Here is a 24,052-nt window from a genome sequence, read left to right on the forward strand (position 1 = left end):
TACAAGAAATTCCAATGTGCAGCCTCGCAGTTTATTTTTTATCGTTGACCGTTGAACATCGTGCGGTGTATATAACGCTGTTCTACGAAATGTGCGTTTGAGCGAATAGAAGAGAAGGTCTCATTGTACTTAGATTTTTAAAAAAAAATTTTTTTATTACTTGTCGGAAGATTGAATGATAAGGCTACGGTTTTATCAATTTTATTTTTTGTTTCGTTAGTTCTGTTGTGATAAAAGTTTGGCATCGTTCGGTGTAATAAATAAAATATTTTCGTGTTGTGTTTAAACATTGGCAAACGAGTATTTTTATTGTGTTTTTCAAGATTAAATAATAGCCAAAAAATTATTCAAATAACAACAACAAACGGCACACAGGCAAACCAAACAAAAACAAAAAGTTTTTGGTTTATTTTTATGAATATGACGTAGGTGGATTATGTGTTTATATATCTTGGTACGGTGTGGTATTATAAACAAAGCCACGATACTTAACGTACGAAAAATATTCCTTTTTTTCTCAAGAAACGAAACAGTTTGCCATTTTCGGTGCTCAATTTGTCTTGTTTTAAACATTCAAATTTTTCGTTAAAATTAAAAACGAAATGTTTGTGATTGGTCTACACCGTGGCCAAATTGGATGGATTGTTTGGATATATTAAAAGAAAGCAATAAGAAAAAACGGTAAATATTGAAAACCAATTCTTTCTTTTTTAATAATAAAATTATCGCCTAATTGGGTTATGTCTCTCTCTCTCTCTCTGATTGCTGTTCATTCAATTTTCGATAACACAATTGATGTTGTTTGATTCAATAATTCAGCATAATTCGACTGACGAACTGTAAATGCAAAGATGGCCTTCGAGTGTAATGACTTTGAAGGAGGTCTTGTGTTCTATCGGTCGAGTCTTCATTACACCTGCACCTAATATTTACGGCAAAAATTCTGTTATGAAAATTTGAGCATTCAACAAATTCTAGAGAATTCGTCACGAAGTAAGAAATACAGAAACATGTCACGTTAGTGGATTATAAGAAAAATGAAATTTCATTTTTATTATAATTCGCTAATGTGACACGTCCCGTTTCTGCATTTAACTATTCGTGTGTGAATGTTATTGGATTATCCGCTGTCACTGATAACACCTTCAAAAATCAATGGTTAGCATAACGCAGGCCTAGAATTGTTAGGCCTTGACTGGGCTATACGTGTGGCAACTTGAAAAAATACAAGAACAGAACACCTTCTGTACTTTTATTAAATTTGCTATATCGACGCAAATTCTAGCAAAGAAAACTCGGTTTGTACGCTGAAAATGATCAAGTAATTTGATATTTCCTACCTAGATGAGTAAAAGTGGCCGAGGACTTCAGTCCGAGGTACGTTTACTCATCGTGATACAAATTTTGAAATTACTTCCTGAGTCTATTGTGACGTTTTACTTTACGAGCGGTGTAAAGCCGTGCCCTAGGCACGGAGAGGCCACTTTACATCACTAGTAAAATAATAGTTATTTACGTAACAAAGGAAAAGAAAAGTTGAAAAGTAGTGTTCTCGTGTGAATTTTGTTAATCCGAGGCGACGCCGAGGTCAATTCAATAAACACACACAAAACGATACGTTTGAACTTCTATCCCGAGTTATACGATGGATTTGACATGCTCTTGAAACCTTAACCAACAATCTTGTTTTCCCTAGGTGTGTAATAGGCCACTTTCGACCCTAAGGGATCCTTGATTTTTCCTCTCTTTCCTCGCAAGATTGACAACAAATTAGGGCACTACACCGTTTACTTTCAAGGAAAAGTCTTAAATGTCCATTCCACTCAACAAAAAGTACTTCGTGAGAGAGCGAGCTGCCAAATAAACAAAGGAAAAATTGAAAAAATTCAATTTTGTCTCTAACACGGAGTACTTTTTTGGTAAGATGAAACTAAGCATTATGACGACAAGTTAGCTCTCTGCGAGGCTCTCTGTTCACTTTTGACAGTTTGTTAAACAAGGTAAACCCCGTCTCTTTATTGTTTTAATGAACTAATCGGTAAGATAAACGACTTAAATGCGATGAGGCTCATGTTTTCAATGCATCACACTCACACAAGCACTCTCAACGTCAAAGCATGTGTATTGAATTCTGACATCGTTTGGATTGAAAAGAGTCGAAAAGATTAACGTATTTTTCCGGCATCTCTGGAAGCCACTAAAGTTGTACGAGGACTAAAAATCACAAAGTTCTACGAGTCAGAGAGGTTGTCGGCCGATGCAGTTGGGTGCTGTGACTTTAAGAAAACATTGGACGTTATGACGAATATTAAACAGGAAGATATGGACGACATTGAAAGGGCTTAGATCCAAGGTAATGCAAGGATCTAATCACCGAACATCACGTGCCTATATTATACCGCATAGACTGACTGGTATAAATGCATAATTTACCAACGATCAAACATTCCCTTTATTAATCAAATATCAAATTAAATTTGCATTTTCGTTTGCATAATGTTCCATTTTAACAACAACGACACTCACTGAAACAGAATATTGAATAACTCGAACAAGAGTGACACTTGTACGGCATTCGGTAATTCCATAACCATATATCGAGGAAGTTCAGTATCACACTCGGCCAATTACCTACACAACAATCACTGTGAGTTAGTGCATTGTGCATTTAAGTAAGCGCATTACCATTTGTGCATTTTTATCGCTTTTAATGCGGCGAATTTTAAATTTCCATTCTCATGGCTTCTTTTTCGATATCAAAAAAAAAACTGTGACAATGTTTGCGCTTGTAACTGTTTTCCGATGAAGCCTTGGGTTCATCATTTATCATACGTAAACAAATGCGATGCAATTTGTGTAGCGAATGACCTTATGCGAATGCGTCTTCAATCGGTTTGTCGTGCAGTTTGCATGCAAATTATTCGGATGCATCTCTCAATGCAATTTCTTCAATTCACATGCTGTGGTCGTCTTCAATTCACATGCTGTGCTCGTTGTTAACTTTTTCAGACCCGTGCGAAGTGCTGAGGAAATGAAATCGATAAAAATTTCAGCCCTAGAGTAAGGGTGCCCACGTCCACATACAAATAGTCAGGATTTTATTGCTTCGCGCCGATCCTGTGACAAACTTAACCCATTCAAATCGTTCACGAAATCCTAGACGACGTGAAAATTTATTAGTGCACGACATGGATACTACATGGTCTATGTGCTTGCTGTAGTATATCAAGAAAGAGTTATGCCTCATTCTCGAAGATTCGTCATTCTCGTGCGACATCTACCTCGACTGATATCAGTTACTTCACTTCAGCGCTGTCACTTTGAGATTGTCCTGACTGTTCGACGACATGTGTATCGACAACTTTCTGAAGATTACGAGATTCCCTGAAGAAACGATGATTCTTTTCGTCGTTTATTTACAGAATGTTAGGAAACGACGACTTTCTGAAGAAGAGGGAAGTTCCTGAAGAAACGATGAGTCGACTGCTAATCGTTTCTTCAGGAACTTCCCTCTTCTTCAGAAATTCGTCGAGTAATCAGGACAATCTCTTTCAGCAGGGTTCAAAAATGTGTCATACGAGTCTCGCATACCACCTTGGTCTGTTCGCTTTAATAAGCTTTTGATCATGACACAACGGTCCCCAAATATTAATGATTTTCTTCCCAATGTTGACAGCGAGAGTTCCGTGGTGTGCCTAACAGTTTCTTCTTAACTTAATCTTCATTTGCAAATTGCCAATTTAATTACAACGAAGAAACGAAAGAAAAAACTGTAAGCCCAATAAAAATCAATTAACTTTTTCTATTCGCAACGAATTTGGGAAGTAGTAGCATTACCGTGATCGTAATTTGCGGTCCAAAAACAAAATTCGTTCATGTCTGTCAAAACGGAGAAAATTGAAATGTCTACCGCCATTCCGACTTGAAATTTTTCGGTGCTGGTGATATGCTGGCCTTTATTTCAGCGAATCGTGACTTTCATATCAAAATCGTTTTTTTCTCTGTATTATGACGAGAGGACAGAACTTTGTGTTATTTATATGGATCTGGCAGCATCAGAGATCTGCAATCTGCCTGTATGTTATGTATGATGTGTGCGGCGGTAATAAAAGTTATTATTAAAATGAAGATGATTTGATTGGTAAAATTATATTTTCAGCGATAAAATCAAGTCGAGTCTCTGTTTTCCGAATGCGAAAAAAGTTTTTTTTTTTAATTAATGTGAGTGAGACAGAGTTGATCCGGCAAGAGCTCGCACATTTTTCAGTTTGTTCCTTTGTTGTGCTTTGTTTATGAAGGTCAGAGAGTTAAGAGGGTACACGTCACTTGTGCTTTACTAGTCATTCCATTCGAGACGAACAGTTAAACTGATACATCCGAAAGGTTGCGCTCATCGTAATGTATATAACAACTTTGAAAAAAGAAAAAATATCGACGCCAAGAAGCGAGGGGGAAACTACACACTGAAAAACGTGTATAGTGACATTTCTGGGCCCTGTACCAGGATTTTCCGGAGTAGTTTCGTTAAGATGTACAGATCATAGAAAGCATCTGTTGATCGTGAAAATCTTCAATAGGTGCAGACCGTTTCGCTCACAATTTTTAGACCCGTACGAAGTACTGGGGTCTTATAGGTTTACGCATACGTTTGTAACACGTCGAATTGGACTCTCTGAGTAAGGGGAAACCTATTGTGGTTGTCTAGAGATGCCAAATCCGCGAAAAAAAATGTCCGTCTGTCCGTCTGTCCGTCTGCACGATAACTTGAGTAAAACGCATCCGATTTTAAAAATTCTTTTTTTTCCCGTTTGGTAATGTCAAAAGACAGGCTAAGTTCGAAGATGAGTGATTTTGGATCGACCCCTCCCGAGCTGTGGCCCAATAAGTGCTTTACGGTTTTTCGAAGATATCTCCGGACATTTAAACGTTAAACTTGTAAGTGATACGTCAAATAAAAGGTATTTACAATACCGATCGACAAAAAAAAAGTTTATGGAAATCGGATGACCGACTCGTGAGTTAGACCCCTTGGTGTGGAACAGGCACAGGGCGGCAAGCAGTTTTTGCTTGTAGGTCGGCCACATTTGAACATATTTCGTCTCTTTTAGCTTTATTAGGTATTGACCGTACCAATCAGGGAAAATTTTTTTAATGAAATTATGTTCTCCGGAGCGTGAGCTAGGTCTCTTGGAGTACAGTGAACGTGGAGTAATTTGTCAATATCTTGAGTAAATTTTGACCGAATTTCATGAATTTTTTTTTGTTCGAAAGGTATTAACGAATGTAAAGCGTCGGTACTATTTCCGGTCTCCTAACAAAATGGCTGCCGGCGGCCATATTGGATTTTAGTAAAATAGAAATATCTTGGGAAAAATGGTACTTCAGGGATTCCATATACGGACATCTATATATACCTATATACAGCTATATTGAGCTATATACAGGCATATAGAGCTATATAATAGCATATATTTATCTGTGAAATGTTTATTTACAGTGAAATATAGGTAAATATAGCGGTATATAGCTGTTTAAATAGGAATTTATGAAATTTGTCTTCGTACGGGGCTGTCTATATTGCCTCCGGCAATTTAGTTGTATATGATAACAAGGCAAAGAGTGGATAATGTAAGTGATTTTAAAGGGAGAATAGTTTTTCAGCAGAGAAGAAAATGAAGTAAGAGAAATGAAGAGTTTCACATTAAAGGCTTTTGATACGAATAGGTGTTTCGTACGGGTCGGCGTTAGCTATGTTTTTAAGAGTATACAGTGTAATATGTGAGAGATTTTGGCTCAGTTCAACCTAACTGACCTCGATTGCAATGAAAAAAATCCGAAGTCTGAGTTTTGATTAATAAATATTTGACATTGCCTTCGACGCCACTTAAATTTAATTGATCTACGCTCTTAACTTAACTAACTAACTAACTTCGTATTGTCAGACGAAAGCTCATCGCTTCAAGTCCTAGTTCTCTATAAGTGTGCACCGGCCTTCCTACCCATTGCTCTTCGTTTCAACCCTTTTTAATTCACAGAAATCGTATAATTTCATATGATCGACCCAGTATATTCGAGCAGCTCGTTCCAATTTGTTATAACAAAAAGGAAAACTAACAGACATACTACAGTCAAATGCCGAAAGTCTCAGATGATACGATTTCAGGGTTTTTCGCGTCGAAAATGTCTTATTAAATCGCTGGAACCGCACAGCATAAGAAAACTCTTCACAAATCTTCGAGCAGTATGTCTCCTGTTGGAATGCAAATTGCTTTGTCTGTGTAAGATTATAACTGACACTCAGATGCTGATAACCGGCATATGACCAGTATAATTATCGGGTCTATTACTTCCATCGATCAAGTTATTAATCTGTTGATTTCAAATCCTGTACTTCAATTTTTTAACATGCATTTTACTATATAAAGCACCATAATACCCAGGCTTGTCGTTATTTTTGTCGTCGTTATCTATAACAGATGAATAGTCGTATGTGAAAGGTTGAAATAAATGGGTTATTGGGCTTATGATTGAACTCATGATATTTTTGAGAGAGCACTTTTTGTGCCTCGCTACTAGATTCGGTGTACTACAAAAATTGGTGAACAGTTTTGTGACAAGGGCGAACATTAAATTTGCTCGAAGAACACATGGAAGATATCTGACCCATAAAACTCACGTTAGCTTTTCTTTACATTGCTATACCACCGTCTGAAATTCTTTAACATTTCGACAAACTAGGAAAATTTTAATGGAACACCATCAAAGTTCATGTGCAGCCGGTAAAATTTCAACATGAATTTGCTTCAGCTGTTTTTCAGCTGATTCAGCTTTAACCGTGTAAACAGTTGTGATTGTATGTGTGGACCAGCTGAAGCAGATTCATGCCGAAATTTCAGTACCTCTGACTGTAACGTAAAATCCATTTTACTCTAAAGAAACCTATAGGTGTCTCACGACACCATCAACACATTTTCTTTTTTCGAATAAAATTCGAAACATTTCTTTCTACTTTACTTGATGTTACCCCGTCAACAGTGTGTTGTGTCGATGTTTGTGCAATCAACAGAAATCGAAATTTATTTGACATTGAAAACGGCAACTGTTCCAATTTTTTTTTCGATTTTTTAAATAATTCGATTGCATAATCGCGAAATTAATTCGGTTTGGGATTATAATGATGTCAAAAATGGTTTTGTTATGAATATGACCACGTCAATAAATAATTTGTTATTTGTTTCTGTAAGTAAAATAGAATGTTGCAACTGAACTGATCGGTTGTTATGGTCCCATTAATATTGAATCCACACAAATGGCTTCACAAAATCATTTCAATCTCAGTCATCAGACATTGTTCAATTAATATTCAAATGGCAGATATTAATTGTAGGCCTGGTGAAGTCTCTCAATAAACTTCTGCTTCTGATGTGTAGTTTATTTGCCTTTAACAGCAATCAGAATGCAGTTAAATTTAATGACTTTGCGTGAAGCGAATTCATTTCGAAATTTCGTTTTTATTGTGTGCGCACATAATGATCCTCGAAAATAATCGTCAATAATGGGCATACATTCCGTAAGTCCTCACTAATCAACGTTTAATGTAAAATGGAAACGCGTTAGTCGATCCGTTAGGTCGATGTCATTATATCAAGGCATAGAAACAGTGAAGGTAATGCAAACCCTCAGCGGATCAGACAAATTACGTATCCTCACGACACCACTACCTGCAACTTGACGCAAACGAATTCACCTGAAAGTATGGATCCGTACATAACGGCGCATTTGCACTACCATGTGATGAAGTCGCTCAAAGCACATGTGAAAATAGGAATCAATGTGGATTAGTTACTCGTAACGGTACCAAATCTCCGTATTGAGTTCATTAAGAGTTTTAATTCTAAAACTGGACTGGAATAGAGTTAGAGACTGGCATCATCTAGAAGATATGGCACTCGGGTCGGTACAAAAATGTGGGCGAATTGACACGATTTAAACAAATAAACAAATCTCGAACCAGGGGCGTAGCTAGAAGTTTTGACAAACATTTTCTGAAATAAGAGGGTAAGAAGGATATAGAACAGTGAAAGGATGCGTTTTTTCGTCATAACTATTTTAACATCCAAGCTTTTATTTGTGTCTGTTGAAATCAAAGTTGACATTTTCCATCTGTCAAAGTGACGTTTTAAACGTCAATTTTTTTTCCCTTTCACACATTTATTTTCGTTTGACGTTTTAAACGCGTCACTTTTGACAGATGGAAACGACAGACTTTTAATTCCAACTGACACATTTCCGAAAATATATTTTTAGGCAATGTTTCGATCATTATAGAAACTGTTACAGAGATTGCCATATCTTATAGCTGCGGTCCTAGTTGAAGATTTGTTTATATCTTGTCAAGTTGCCCAAACTACTATTGACCTTGGATTACTGTAACATTTACTGAGAGGAAGGAAGGACTTAATCGATAAAGTAATTTCGACAAGCACATTCTGTTGCCCAATACTTCAATTTGCCGAGAGAACGAAGAATCATCAAAACAAAATGTTTATGTGCGTGCATCAAACCAGCAATGGTGCAATGTTCTCTAAACAAGTGTGTTGAGTTGGTTGATCGTTAAAACTAAAACTGAAATAGCAAAATGCCTTTTTCCATATTTACGTCTCGTATAGAATTACAATATTTTTCAATATTATATCGAGTAACTGGATGTGAGTTCATTACCCGTTTTAGTGTTTTGAATGAAGTATGCAAACATTATATTAGCGAACATTCCAATTTTTAAATGGACTACATCCGGAGAGACGACGTTTCAGTCTTGTTATGTTTCTCTCGGTTTCAATAAATATTTTCGCAAAATTTCATAAATTACAACATCGTTGATTCGACATTGCATTTTGAGTTTGATTGAGGAAGCAACGACAGTGTACCAATGACTATTACCTTCACATAAATTCTAGACCTTGCTGTTGTAGCTTATTAGTTGAGGGAGTTGATTGAAATATTGATTGTCTGCCCCGTGCGAAAGTTGACCATTACATAGCAGTTTGCCCCCTTCGAAAATGATCCATTACTTGAAGAATGTTTTCGATTCATTTTAAGTGATAGTCAACTTTTGTATGGGTCAGGCAGTAAGTCAGAATACATTGACTGCTACTACATAATTCATTGATTCGGAAATAACCTTCTGATACGCGTCAACTCACCCATGTGTTTTTGAACAACTTGCTTCATCAACTATTTTCTGACATGTCTAATCGTAGACCTCGTCTTCGACTCGGATATACAAATTATACAATCGCCGTAAAGACGGTTACCGAAGCTTGTTGCTCAAATAACACACGAGTGAGTTTGCTTTGTTCAACTAGGGAAGAAAACTTGGAAATTGCATTTCGCTGATATTGTTTGTGTCGAGAGTGTAGCGAGTGCAACAGAGCCACCAGAGAAAATGGAATTTCCAACTTTCCTTCCCTAGTTGAACAAAGCAAACTCGTGTGTGATTTGAGCAACAAGCTTCGGTAACCGTCTTTACTGCGATTGTATAATTTGTATATCCGAGCCGAAGACGAGGTCTACGATTAGACATGTCAGAGGTAAATACAATGGTTTTCACAATAAATGCTTCCAACGTTTCAGCGGAGGGTAGAAAATTACAATTTTTCGTCTGCGTTGTGAAAAACTGTTACCTCACGTAATGAATTACTTTCGCAGCATCCACTATAATCTGCTGTCATATGAAGAAGGAAAAAAATTAGCTGCCTCTTTGAGTGTCTTAGCTGGTGCCCAAAGTTACCAGTCTTGCTCTTGAGTAAAGCTCCATTAGTTATACCTAAAATTGTTTATTTGGATGTGGCGGTTATTTTTTCGTCACCAATATGTTATTGGACCCGGTCACGTTCCTATCTCGTCTTAATAATTTAGCCACGAAGAAAATGAGTTCTCGTCAATTCATCTTCATTTTCTTTGTTACATTTTTTGTGTGTTTTATTATCGTCGACGACCTGTAAAATTCTCTCCACCAAGTTTCTTTCACTACAAATTGCAGGTGTGTTTTGATTACACAGCCAAAAGACATACCTATACAACATGTAACTTGTTCTATGGCACTTAATTTATGCAAACAGATCTAATGTCAACTGAAAAAAATGAGACCATGAAGTAGAAAATGTGTTTTGCGCAAACATTTTCCGCGACTGATGAAGAAGATAGCAGAAATTTGTGTTGTGTTTTGTGAAAATTTATTGCTGTCTCTAATGTTACCGCCGTCCGTTAGATGTATCAGAAAGATGTTGACTCAATTTTCCTACATTTTGTAACATCTTCATTTCAGCGGTTTTTTTGTTTGACTTCCGAGAGTTACGAAAAGTGGCCGCTTCTTTGATCCATTTAATTAGTATCCGATGTACTTATACGTGAAAGTGTAGCGCCTATTAGAGTGAAAACAAACTCTCATCGATAATAATATTCAAATTGCTCGTGGTCGTGTGAAACAAATTCAAAATTAATTTTTGCCGCGCGAATTATTTGTTTGCATTTTATAATTCGTGTTACGTTCAATTGGATCGGATCGCAGTATAATTGAATGTGAATTTGTTTTAATTAAATGCGAAAATAAATAATTTAATTTACGGCTGAACGGTTGGTTATGTTAAATTGGCTGCCGAAATTAGTTACGTTCCATGGTGTGGCCCCGGCCAATTAACATTTTAGTGAATAGTGAAGCGATCAAATTTTTTAGACAGATTTCTTACATAATCAAATCAGTAGGTGTGAATTAGCTGTACAGTACCGGAAGGCTTTTGGTTATCGTCAAATAAAATTTTCATATGAGCGAAGTGTAAATAACCTTATTTTCTCCACTTAAAGACTGTGAGAAAATGGCGTTTTGTTGACTCTTCGTAGGATGACAGTTTGGTGGAGAAAATATCTAATTTCTTCCCTCTTGTTTTAACAGGGGACAAATGTAATTTTTTTTGCACCGAACTGTCACTTTTCCTTTTGTTTTGAAAAATAGTACAATCTCTGGAAGAAAATAAACAAAATTTCAACCTGGCTCTGCTCTGGGCGCAAAATTTTGCTCTTTTTTTGGAATTTTCTTCACTCTGTAAGCAATTACCGAATAAGTCGGCGAGTAGTGGATGACATCGAGAACAATTTGAAAATCTTCGGCTAGAGGAAACTTATATTTGGATACCAAAGAGGAAATAGTTATTTGTCTACCGAGGGTGATAGGAAACTTCAACGAGAGTGATGATTGCGGCCAGAGCGAAGCAAGGGTCGCAATTTCGCTCGAGTTGAAATTTCCTATTTCTACCAGAGGTGAACACAACGGTTTTCATGCGTGCATGTTGTGCTTTGCCGTTTTCTCCACGAAACAAGAACGTCGATCCGCCATACCATTTTCGAAAACATAAACAAAGTGACAGTTCGAATGAGAAAAGTTCTACTTTCTCCCCACACGAGAGAGAAAGTGCTGCACTTTTCTCACTAGAAATGTCATTCGACCAGTCGTCAAGAAAACGCAATTTTCTCATGGGCTATTGAGGGGAGAAAATACGGCAAATATTTTTTTTTTCACAACGCAGGCGCAGGCGAGAAAATAGTAATTTTCTCCATTCCGATGAAACTTTGGAAGCCTTTCTTGTGAAAAGCGTTGTGTTTACCTCGGGAAAAAGAAGGACATTTCATTTTCTCGGGCGCCTTATGGTCAACACCTTCGAAATGAAATTTCCAACTTTTCTTTCCTTTGCTCAATAACCCGAACCAACCATACGCTAACTTTGTAGAGAGTTTTCAAAACTTTTTACCAATGAAATGTAACCGTCACTGGTGCCACAATTTATACCAAAAAACCGTAATGACCTTGAGATGTACATCACCTTCATAGTCGAACACAAAACAATTCTCTTCGTGTCTTTGCTCAACGGTTCAACGCAGAGATTATTGCGTGTGCATTGTGCAGTTGCTCAAACACTTTCTTGTAAACATACGAGTGAGAACAACTGTTCCATCAAAACAAGCGTATCTGCGGCTGATCTAACAAAACGACAAAGAAAGAAGGATCATCGGACTCGTACCCACATTGATCGATTGTTCTATTATGGTAATTCGAATCATCGTTTTATCGATAAACGCAGTACCGATGAAGAATCTCATTTAATGAGTAATCCGTCGTGTTATCAAAACAACAACTGAAAATGACTGATTTATGGTTGTGTGAGAGGTTGAGTGTGATTATCAGTATGTGCCTTTTTTTCAATTCATTGAGAGTCTATAAAATGTGGTTCAGTGTTTCAGAGTGAGTGCTGATTAATGTAGTTTTTGGAACAATGCAAATATTTCGTGAATATGATAAGCACTCGGGTCGACCTAATTTAAATCATTTTCCATTAAAATTATCTGCCATCCCAAGACCTAACTCCCACCTTTCTAACCGCCTTTTGGCTGTGGCAAATTTGATCGTAAAGCTTCGTCATGCAACAGTGCATTTAAAAAGCTTTAGTGAATTTAAGATGAGTTAGAAGTGTGAATGGCGGGCAGATGGTTGAAAATGCCGAGACTCGCTGTCCTATAACCTTCATTCATGATCCTCATCCTCATCGCATTTGTGTCTTTGCTTTTAAAGAGCTTTCGAGAGCTTTAAGCTTCTTTTTTATTCGACTGAAATATTCCACTTTTTCAACGGACTCTAGAAGAAGTTCAAAGCTTTCCAAAGCTGTGCAATGTGCAATACAATGTGATTACGTTATTTTGACTTACCACGGGAGTCATGTTGTCTAAATTTAGATTATAGCTTTGGAAGGCGTTGCTTTACATTGTCTGCTACTTTAAACAGGAGCATTGACGTCTCCGATCATCAAACTTAAAATTTTCGACTTGGTCGGAACTTCTTATTTGATCATTTTGTGTCGAGGAAGATTTCTACCGAATTTTGGTATGGAGTCTTCAACACAGAGAGGGAACGGACGCAAACATTGAACGTAATAGAGAACAGCGAAAATGTTTTCTTGAGTTCGACATGCCAATGATCTACTGAATGACAGTGTCAATTCTGCTGTGTTGCCATATTATACATATCATGCATATCTCTGCTTCTTTGTTAGAGACCTGACTGACAGCCTTTACCAGAGAAATGATAATTTAGTACGTCTGTGGCGAGGTAGACTGAACATGTGAATGATAGCTAGACAGTTGAATACAAAATTGGTTCCATTCTCTGTCATGGGTGCCACCTGACATTCATGTATTCATTCTATCTCGCCATGTACCTACTTATACCTACTTATCATTTCTCTGTCTTTTACGGCCAATAACAATTTTAGTATGGACCACCGGCTTAACGTGACTTCCGAACTTTGCCTCGAAGTATGCAAGTACTCTCTGAGGAAATTGAGAAGCCCAAGTGCAGGCTAGAAATATGCACACAAATCCTTCGTATTAGAGCTGCGTCATGCGAGACATTAAATGTGTGCATTGTTGCAGCCACCAAACACAGTGACAGGGCTTATTATTGGGAATTTCAGTTCTCAAAATTCTCAAAAATTCTTAAAAAATTCTAAAATTTCTCAAAATTCTCAAAAATTCTTAAAAAAATTCTTAAAATTCTTAAAAATTCTTAAAAATTCCTAAAATTCTCAAAAATTCTTAAAAAATTCTTTAAAAAATTCCCAATAATAAGCCCTGCACAGTGACACTAGCCAAATTATGAATCTTGAATGAATGTTAGGACAATTACCAGTGCGATAAAATTGTTAGAAAACTTCAATGTGGAATTGTGCCTGACACAGGAATTGGTCATTTTTGGTGGAAGGTTTGTTACGTAACCACTGTAACCACACGCATCTCGGGCAAAATCCCGTAATTCGTCTACAATACACCGTCAACGAATCGTGAATAATTTTTGAGTTTTCTTAGATGACCGTTCAAGATCTACACTAAGAACAGTCCAGGGCGCAGATACTCGCGAAATAAAGAATTCTTAACTTGTCAGTTGTCGCCTTAAAAGAATGGACCACTCTTAGGTCTAAGGTGACAACTGTCAATTTACGATTTATTGAATTCACGAGAATCGGCACCCAGATAGAGAAATTGATCGTTGATTGATATGGCCCCTCCGCGGAAAAATATTTTTTCGAATTTCGAAATCTTCGGTTGGTATGACAACAATCACGCGACCCATATTTAATGAGTACTATTAACTATGTTCGTGTATCAGACATTCCACAACAACACTAAAATTCTGCGAGATATCGAAATTGAATGAACGAAAATGGTTTTTGTGTATTCACAAACTGTACACACAAACAAACCGACCGACGACGACGACGATATACGCTATTTTCGTATTGAATTTTTCTGGTGAACAAACTTGTTCGAAACATACTCACAAATTGTATTCTTATCACAGACTTAATCGTTATGCATGATATGAGTGAAAAAAAAAGAGAAACACCAACAACAGTCTGGAAAAAACATTACACATTGGCGCATCGACAATTATTACAACGTAATACGGTCGCTCATTTCTTCTTCGTATTATAAAACCGAAGCTTTTGTCTCATGATTGTACACATAAACAAACAGTGCAAGTTGATATTTAAATAAAATAAAAATTTGTCGAAAGACGCGAGTTGAACACTTAACAATCCGATTCACTTTCACGAAACTAAAATTTTCAATTTTTTTTCCTCCACTTACAGGTCGTCGTCTACCAGTACCGCGCGCATTTCCACTAGAAAAGCATCAATCGCTGCACTTCTCCGATCGGTAAATGCAAAATTGCGCTACAATGATCGCGAACAAAAATCGTTCCCACTATGCCACCACCAATGAACAACAACCATCGACGCAACACACCCTCGACGAAATCATCCCATCAACATTCGGCAGTGCTCGAAACAGTGAAAAGTGTGATTGTTTCGTACCGCAACGATCACAGACCATTGAGGAATTCAAAAGTGTGCAATCGCTGAAACAGTTTTGGATTCACGCCTTCGGTGGCGGTAATCATTCGAAACCGGTAACGGTGAAATGTGTTAGTGACAATTGTCGCTTGAAGAAAGAAAAAAGTGCAACGCTAAACGGTACAGTGACTCGTCGGACTAAGTTGAATGAGTGCCGCGGCAAATCGTTATCGTTGAATCGGAATTTTCAGTTAAGTGACGATGTGGCCGATTGTTGCGGTAGTGCACAGTCAGTAGTACAGAAACGGTTGTCCGATAATTTTTACAAGTACAAAACGGCTGATTTAGTGAAAAATAATAAATTTTGTGAACGAAGCTACAGCTCGGACATTAAAGTTAAAAGTGCCGACAATTTGTGCGGGACAAGGACTAGGAATTTTTCCGATTTTCTTTCGTGCGACGATGTACACTCCATTTGTAGTGATGAAAGTCGATTAGGAAAATGTACAGACACTAGTGTTACGGTCAACGATAATACCGTGGAAATGCTTGTATCAACAACGACACCAGATAACGTTCCAGATTTTAATGAGCGCACCACAATGAGAGAAATCGAAACTGATAACAATCCCAGCGATAAGATGGCGATTACAACGAAATTATCTGCAACAACAAGCGATAAAATTCCATTATCGCCGAGTTGTAGCAAAAGCACCAACAGCTCAACGAATTCGTTGTGCAGCGATTCGCCGCGAAAATCGACAGCCAATCAAACGCGTAAATGCAGTTTTCGCACGAACAGTTTCCAATTCAATCGGAAAATGACGTCGAACGGCGGTGGTAGTACGGTGGCAGCACTGACACATCGCTTCAACCGGTTGATACAGAGCGATGCCGAAATTCTGGAAGAAGTGAAACGAAACAAGGAAGTGATCATTCGCCGGGCCGGTGGTCATGTGTTTAAGATTATGGACGGTGATGCGACCGTGAAAAAGAAGAGTGCTCGGAAAGTGGATAGTTCGGACGGAACGTTACCGAAGGTGACGAAAAAGAAATTGAGTGTCAAACGGAAGGCCAGCGTTAAGGCACATCCGGTGTCGGTTAAAGATGCTATCGAACTATTCGAGCCGTCCGTCGTCGGTTCGGTGGATGAGAACAATAAATCGGTGAAACGTGAAAAACCGAAAGTGCCGGACAAAAGTCCACAAGTTCTACTTAGGACTAAGGAGATCGTAATACGAAAAAATTTACTGAACAAACCGCCGGCTGTGACAAACGAACTCGCTGCTGAAACGGATAAACAAACCGTGTTGGATGAAATCCAAGAGTGCAACGAAGAAAAAGATGTTGAGTCGAGTAGAGTGGATTCGGTGGACACGAAGGAATCTACTAATGAGTCTGAAATCGTCGTTGAAGATGCAACTCCAACTGCAGTTACAGTTGTTGATCAACCTTCAGAAGAATGTCAACCAAAGCCAGCCAGGGTGTACCAACGACTCTATGCAAAATTCCGTTTCAAGTCTCCTTTCGTCAAAAAATTGGAGTCGGCAACTACTTCCATTCAGGACCTCAATCCAATTGATCAAGTACGAGAAGTGAACAGCTCACGTCTGGACCAATTTTCGCGAAGCGAACACTGTCTCTCATGGGAAGACGAGAAGAATTATCAGAAAATGGCCCGCGACATGAAGCCGAACAAATCATTTTTGTTCAGCAATCCGCCAACCGATCAAACCACCAAAGTTGTGGAGGCTATCAATCCATGCGTATTGAACAAGACACGATCGATGGACGAAACGCGATTCCGCAGTATATGTCTGATGACACAGGTGTCACTGGACGAACGTCGATTCGAAAGCATTTTACAGGAGACCGACGATCTGTTGAGTTTAGTCCGTGAGAATGTGCAAATCGAAGACGACTACGAGATAATAAAGCATCCGGATGATAACACAGAGAATGACGACGCGTTTGGATCATCACAGACTCAGGCAATCACATCGTTTGTCCATGAGGAAAGTAAGCGTTTCAACGATACGCCAGTCATTAACGTAACAAGCGACACCCACGACTCGTTTAGCATATACCAAAGTATATCTGAAGCGAGGTCAAACCATCACAAGGACATCGATTGTGACAGTGTCACAAGCTACGAATCGTTCGAAAACTACGAATCGGTGGACGAGACGACCCTTCAAAAAATTAAGCAGGAAAATGGCTATGAAATATGCAATCCACCCAGTCCACCGCCACCACGAAAAAGCGACACATCGAACGACACATCAACGGCAGGAATACCCGCACTACCAGTACCAAAACGTAATCTCAACCAGTTCAACGATCTTCAGAAATCGGAGAGCTCATCGTCAAACTACGAAAAAATCAAGTACGATAAAGCACCGCCACCGCGTCCTCCAAAATCGCCATGTCTCTACAAAACTGAGGATCGGCTGCTCGTGACAAATGTCGGCGACGAACATGACTACGACGAGGAAAACATTTACGACACCATAAAGAATGTGGACTGCCATTCCGTTACGGGCTATGAAAGCATCAATTCCGGCAATGGATTTCTGCGGGCCAGAGCATTGAAGCACTCGGATTCGGCATCAACAATGTCGTCCGATCAGAAAACGAACAGTTTGTACGGAACGGTGGCGGGCAGACAGAGTATTACACCGCCGAGCGAAGGTGGCAGTGAGAATAGCGATGATTGGATGGACATATCAGATGGGGAAGACGATCGGAAGCATAAATTTGTTGTGTGAGTTGAACGATTTTTTGATTTATTTTTTTAGATTGGTAGGTAGATGGGACTGCCGTTAGAAGTCTAGTTGTTGTACTGTTGCTCAGTTCCCATTCAAAATTCGTTCTCACGAAACGTTTAAACGAGTCGAAGAGCGCTAAGAAATCCTTGTAAGTTGTCCTATATGGAGTAATCGTAGATGGAGATGGGGACACAAAAGTCCACAAAAAAAGTATTTTTTTCGTACAAAATTACTGAATTTGTCGCCCCATCCGTGTCTTATTGGATCTGATCTGTCATGTCCAGCTAATTACTCGAAGTGCTTTACGCTCGTCCTGGCCTCAGAACATCGACAAGTTTTTGTTGACAAACTAGTAAATCACTCGCCATGCTCCCTAGCTTATCATTCCGTTAGTTTTCAAACTCTAGCTAGTCCCAAGTCCCAGCTCTTACTCGAGAGTGTCCTAATCCGTATGGTGACTGCTATGACACATTAATAGCTGTCGAGTAACTGGCTGTCTACTTTCTTCAATCACTTTCAACTTCAATAAGCCGATTAGATTCTGCTTACAGTTCCCGCTACTCATTATCGCCACCTCTACTGTTGTTGACAATGAAACAGTGCCTCGTAAGTTGGTTTAAATGCGACGACCCGAATATTTTTCACTGATTTTCGGCCCTTTACATGCACAGCTGTACATACCTGCCTTGGGCGATTGAACTTAGGCACTCGCGTAATTGCTTCAATTGGCCAAGATACATTCGAAAATAACTATTGATGGCCAAGATGATCGCGTTTTTCTTCTGTACAGAATCTGTAGAAGGAACAGTGTTCTGAGTAAATTATACTTTGATGCGCACATCTAGCAACAGCCGTTTTTATTTCAGCTGGTCTCTACGTCATTGTTAATACGATCTGCATTTATCGTTTGTTACCCGTCATCTATTGACTAGTCGAACTAAGGCGACTAGTTGGGGCACTGATGAACCACTGTAAGCTTAACGATTATCTAAAAATAGATAATAAAATAGATCGATTCTATCTGTTAGTATAGTATTTCAACTAAGTCTGGTGGAAACGCAGGGCATGTGACTTACTTTTCTCACTAATTCTGACTTTATTTTTAAGGAGGGATAGTGACTTACTTTTTTTTGTTTTTTTACTTTTCTAACTATTTCTAACTATTTCGGAAAAAGTATTGAAAATCGGAACCATTTCTTGTTCCAACTAAATGTTTATTACACAAAGACATCACAAAATTTGCCTGCGGCGCAAAGATGTACGTAGTAAGGTAACTGACTGAAAGTTGACCTAGTGGAAAAGTGATCTTAAGTTTTCCGTGTATGAAGAAAAAATTATCGGTCAACTCAACATTCAATAAACCGTGATATGTCCTATGACTTTTGTATAGATAGGACAACTCACGATTCAATGTGTTTGAGATTTGTCAAATTAGGTCAACTTTCAGTCAGTTACCTTATATGAAAATTTTCCGATTTTCCTACGTATTAGGGCAACTCAGTTTTTCTGTTTTTTAGTCGTAGAGTAGTTTACGGTAGCCCACTTATCCCATATGAAAATAAAATTCGCTGAGAATTTTTTTTAGTCGAACAGAAAGAAGCCTAAGGTAGCTGTATTCTGGGACTGGTAAGACGACCAGTATCCTACCGATGCTTCTGCAAAGGTTTTATTGTGAACGCAATCTAGATGTCCCCATCCCCATACGACATTCAAACAAAAATATATTAAGAAGCAGAAATTTAAAACATTTTAAGTTCTTGTGTTGACAAGGTTCAAAAATAGGGTGACTATACATGAATGGAGAAAATCATCTCCTGGAAAACCTCCAGCTGATGCGATTTTTTGACATAAATTCAATTGTATTTAACAAAAAACACATTCAAAATAGAGGAACAGTGAAAATCAGCTTTTGGGAGGGATTTTTTTATCCCTAAAAATGCTCAAAGGTTCGCCCTATTTTTGGACCTTGACAATACAAAACTTAGTTTCTGCTTCCAATGCTTCTATTACTTTATAATGAATTGAAATACCTCTCAAATGAGCTGTGCCAGCTACGGCTCTACTCGTACGTTTTCGGAATAAAATTAAAGCAACATAAAATGATCGAGTCTAGTTTTTGACAATTGAATTTCAACTGTCAAAAACCAGATTTTATTTTGCTTTTACCCGCACAAGCTTCGACCTCGGCTTCGACTAAAAAAGTGTATCTACGGATAACTAAACTAAATGTGGAAAACCGATGTACGTATAACAATTGAAAAACCTAATCTATCGAGGAATCATGTTCAAAAAAGGAACGTGAGGTAAAATTATATTTAAATTTTAAATCAAGTTTTTGAGTAAAATACCTTACTTGGCATTGCCAAGTTGGCAATGGAATAAATGGTGTAAATGGCAATTCTTGTGTGTTTACCAACCTCGGCTACGATTCGATCGCCAAAATCCGCACAAGCAGTGCCATTTCCAGCATTTGTTCCATTTGTAAGTAATGTACTATTTGAATCAAGCGAAGGTAAACAATTTTAAAGGACTACTCACTCCGAGGGGTAACTCACTTCTAGATTAAATGGATTAAATGGATTAAATGGTATTAAATGGATTAAATGGATTAAATGGATTAAATGGATTAAATGGATTAAATGGATTTAATGGATTAAAAGGAATAAAAATTGGATTAAATGGATTAAATAGGAAAAAAGTTCATTTTACCAAATACTGTAAAAGTCTTAAAAATTGTTGATTTTGATCGAACCACGTACTACAACTCATACTACAATGTTAAAAAGCGAAAAAATCCACTTTTAGGAGTTTTTGGTGTAAAGTGGATTAAATGGATTAAATGGATTAAATAAATTTAATACCATTTTTCACAAAAAATTTTTTCCTATACCTCATGAGTTCTTAAACGAGCTGGGGATCGTGCAAATCTATTTTTCGCAATTACTTTACAAATTTTTCAGGTCTGTAGCCTAATTATTTCGGTAAAACTAAAAATTTTTTTTTGGATTAAATGGATTAAATGGATTTAATGGATTTAATGGATTAAATGGATTAAATGGAAGTGCGTCACCCCTCGACTCACTCTTGTTTTTAGCAATCTTTCAGTTTGATGAGGTAAGCGAGAAATAACTTCGATATTTTATTTTTCCCATAAACAATTCTAAATTTTTGATCACCTTCCTTTACTGTCCTTTATCGTACATTCAGATATTATCGATTTAATAAAAGTGTCTGTTTAAACATGTGCCGTTGAGTTTTAAGTATTATGGAGTTATTTTGATAACTCATCGTCTCGTAGATATATTTGCTCTAAAAAAACGTTTGTAAAAATAAAGTTGCATTTTGTGAGTCATGTCAGTTTAAGGGACAAATACAAGTCATCAGATAACAATAAGTTCTTAGTCAAATCGTCAAAACTAAGTTTATTATTATTTTCTGATCTCCCAATCACAATTTGTGATAAAGAAAAAGGCTTTGTCTCAATACAGTAACCAATAAATCATAATCGAATTTCGTGCTTCTTTTTCAAGATTTTTAAACCTCCCGCCTGCTGCTAACAAGCGCTAAAGTGTACTTTACTCTTTCTTAGTAGAAAGCAAAAGTGTGTGCTTGAAATTCACGTTTTAGAGCTTGTTTTTGTACACTATTCGGTCACTTTTTATAAATCAATCGATAGTGAGAATACCAACTATTTTCGGAAAATTTGATCACTTTTTCACTATTTTCTGAAGAAAAATCACATGCCGCCCTGGAAACGTCATCCTTAGGGATTTTCCTCTCTACACCGGCTTCAGGTTGAACATCTTCGGGTGTTACAAACATTACGATGAAGATTTGCCATCTTTATACGTCTAACGAAGTCTAAGAACTGGTAGATTCCAGTGATAGAAGGATGATTGAAGGCTTGAGATTAGGAAACAAGGGATCTTAGATCTGGGCTTTCGCCCAGAGGCCTCACAACACATCGAACCTGTCTAAGTACATTATTACATTATAAAGAAAACAATACCATACATTTAACAAACGTTTCAAGGTTCACCAGCTGATCCTCTTAAGGTGCGGGAAAACAGGAATGTGAGGAAAATATACAGTTTTGCTTGATTTCTTGCTGCTGTTGTACAGACCTAATTTTCTTAAAAATTAAACATTTTGTTTCGTCTCGTCAATACCTTTCAATTCACGTCGTAAGTGTGCCTAAAATTTGAATTTTAAGTGAACGATTCGATGAAAAAGTGAACCGAAAAATACATTTCAACGCTTCATTGTATGAAAATGACGCCACGTTTGAAAGACCTCCGCATTTTCCATTTTGAATTTCGACCGCACGTACGGCGTGAATTGACATATCGCACACCATTTGTGAGCGAAAACATCCAGAGATATGCTGGCAAAACAGGCAAAACAAGTAAAACTTCCTGCTTTGCTCCATCTCTCGCCTATTGATTTTTAAGAAAATTGGGTTTGTACAGTCGCAATTGGCGAGAAAGCAAGCAAAACTGCATATTTTCCTCACTTTCCTGTTTTCCCGCACCTCCCTAGGAGGAGCTGTATCCACACACAGCGACGAACGTATCGTATTTGTTCTCTTGTCAAATTTTACATTCAGAACAAAAGAACTTCGATGCGTACGTTGCTGTTTGTAGCTACAGTAACTTGATCTGTCCACAACTACCAGAACAAACATTCTCAGTCTCATCTAGTCTAACCACATAGCATAGGTTTTAAAGCGTGGCCTTTTAATCGACTGACTAATATCGTCATTTGTATCAATTGCAGCGTCTGCGAACGTAAGAAACTCAACCGGCCGGATTGGAGCACTAAAGTGAGAGACCAAAGAATGAATCAACAAAATCAACAGTATTACGAAGGTAAGAAAATTGTTTCTTTTTCTACTCTCGAAATTTTCGCCTGAAATGCCTTTTCAATTATTCATTTGGGATGATATTCAAACTCATTGAACGCTAAATTCATCGCAAAAGTTTAGTCATTTAAATCGACGGATTTTTTACCGATTATGTTTTCTCTCTTGACCACAACTTGTACCCGTTTTACGTCGATGATTCATCAGCATTTGTGAACTAAATTTCTTGGGTGTTTATGGTCAATTGGATGAAAGAGAGCTGAAGACAAATGAAAGTTTAGCAGCTGATGATTGTGTTGTCTTATCAACAAACGAAATGTTACACTCACTGCAACACGTGAGTCGCTAATTAACAACGAACAAAGACAATTGCAAAACGAAGAAAACTGAGAAACGCATGTGAGTCATTGCAACATTTTTTGTTTTTGTTTTTGTTTCGTTTTCCATTTTACCTGCATTCCTCGACGGTTAACCGTTCTTAGGTAATGCATACGTTTGTGTATACCGAACGAAAACAGTGCAAGATCAATTATTATGCCATTGTTTCGTTCCCATCTCGACCGTTTCGCATTGCCAGCATTGCACTTACAGAAACGATTTACCATAAACAAATTGTCTTACCTCAACGAAATTATGGTTCGGTATGATTAAGTGTACGTTGTGTGTTGTTATGCATTGCATACGAAATTGTGCAAGGCCTAACTGGTTGATCATTTACCTTGTTGTTCATTTATTTACATTTTTCGTTGTCTTGCGTACCGTATTCACTTACACTCTATTTGAGTGAATAATTGTTCTTTTACTGTTGTGTTGTTGTTGTTGCTAATAAATGGGAAATACTTCATCATCTAGCCCATTTAATAATTACATTTGTGTTGCGAATACGATTCCACGTTTTTTCTTTCTTCTTCTTTTTCTTATATTTAAAGAACCATGCACGGCTAGGGTGGCCAGAAAAAAAATCGAAATCGAATGCCGTAACTCCCCACAAGGTATTGTTTGGACTCATATCCAACGGAGAATTTTTGTAAAAAGAATTTTTGAGACTTGATGAAGTAAACTCACCAAACTGCCCAAAGTGTTCTCGCTGTGAAACGTAACGCCACCTAGAAAGTGAAACCAAAAATGAAATTTAAATTTCGAACATTCATTCTACGGTTTAGTAGCCTGGAATGAAGGCTCGCAGTCAGGTCAGCCTCTTTTCAACCTGAAACCAGGTTACTTGAACCTGATTGGCTTAATTATAACATGACCTGAATTAACCTAAAATTTATCCTGACGAATTCGTAAGTTTTCCGGTTGCCTGAGTTTGTCCTAAAATTTTTCCATTTTCCATTTGAATTTCTGATTAAAATGTTCTTCAGAAAAAGTCAGGTTTAATTAGGTCATGTCAGGTCTAATTAGGTCACTTCAGGGCAACGGTAGATCAGGTCAAGTTCACTTCAGGTAATTATAATGACAGACCTGAAAATGACCTCGATATTTTCAGGTCCACTGCTTCAGGTTGTTCAGGTCAGGTCAAA

At 37.7% G+C, this 24,052-nt stretch overlaps 2 protein-coding genes across 5 annotated transcripts in view; both read left to right on the forward strand.

The window, feature by feature from the left end:
• Positions 1–24,052, forward strand: part of LOC119077315 (fasciclin-2-like) — a 385,563-nt gene that overhangs the window by 177,664 nt on the left and 183,847 nt on the right. The gene's annotated exons all lie outside the window — the stretch shown is intronic.
• The window catches only part of LOC119077311, a 113,958-nt gene that overhangs the window by 41,732 nt on the left and 48,174 nt on the right, over positions 1–24,052 (forward strand). Inside the window, exons 1-3 of one of the 4 annotated variants that reach the window (XM_037184480.1) lie at positions 451–681; positions 14,697–17,664; positions 22,445–22,536. In XM_037184480.1, coding sequence (XP_037040375.1) covers positions 14,768–17,664; positions 22,445–22,536 — 2,989 coding nt within the window. In that variant the 5' untranslated portion in view covers positions 451–681; positions 14,697–14,767. Of the gene's footprint in view, positions 1–450; positions 682–14,376; positions 14,504–14,696; positions 17,665–22,444; positions 22,537–24,052 lie in introns of those variants that run through there. The other 3 variants (XM_037184479.1, XM_037184478.1, XM_037184477.1) reach the window with 3 other exon arrangements.

The sequence above is a fragment of the Bradysia coprophila genome, unplaced genomic scaffold, assembly GCF_014529535.1.
Source record: "Bradysia coprophila strain Holo2 unplaced genomic scaffold, BU_Bcop_v1 contig_235, whole genome shotgun sequence".
NCBI lineage: Eukaryota > Metazoa > Arthropoda > Insecta > Diptera > Sciaridae > Bradysia > Bradysia coprophila.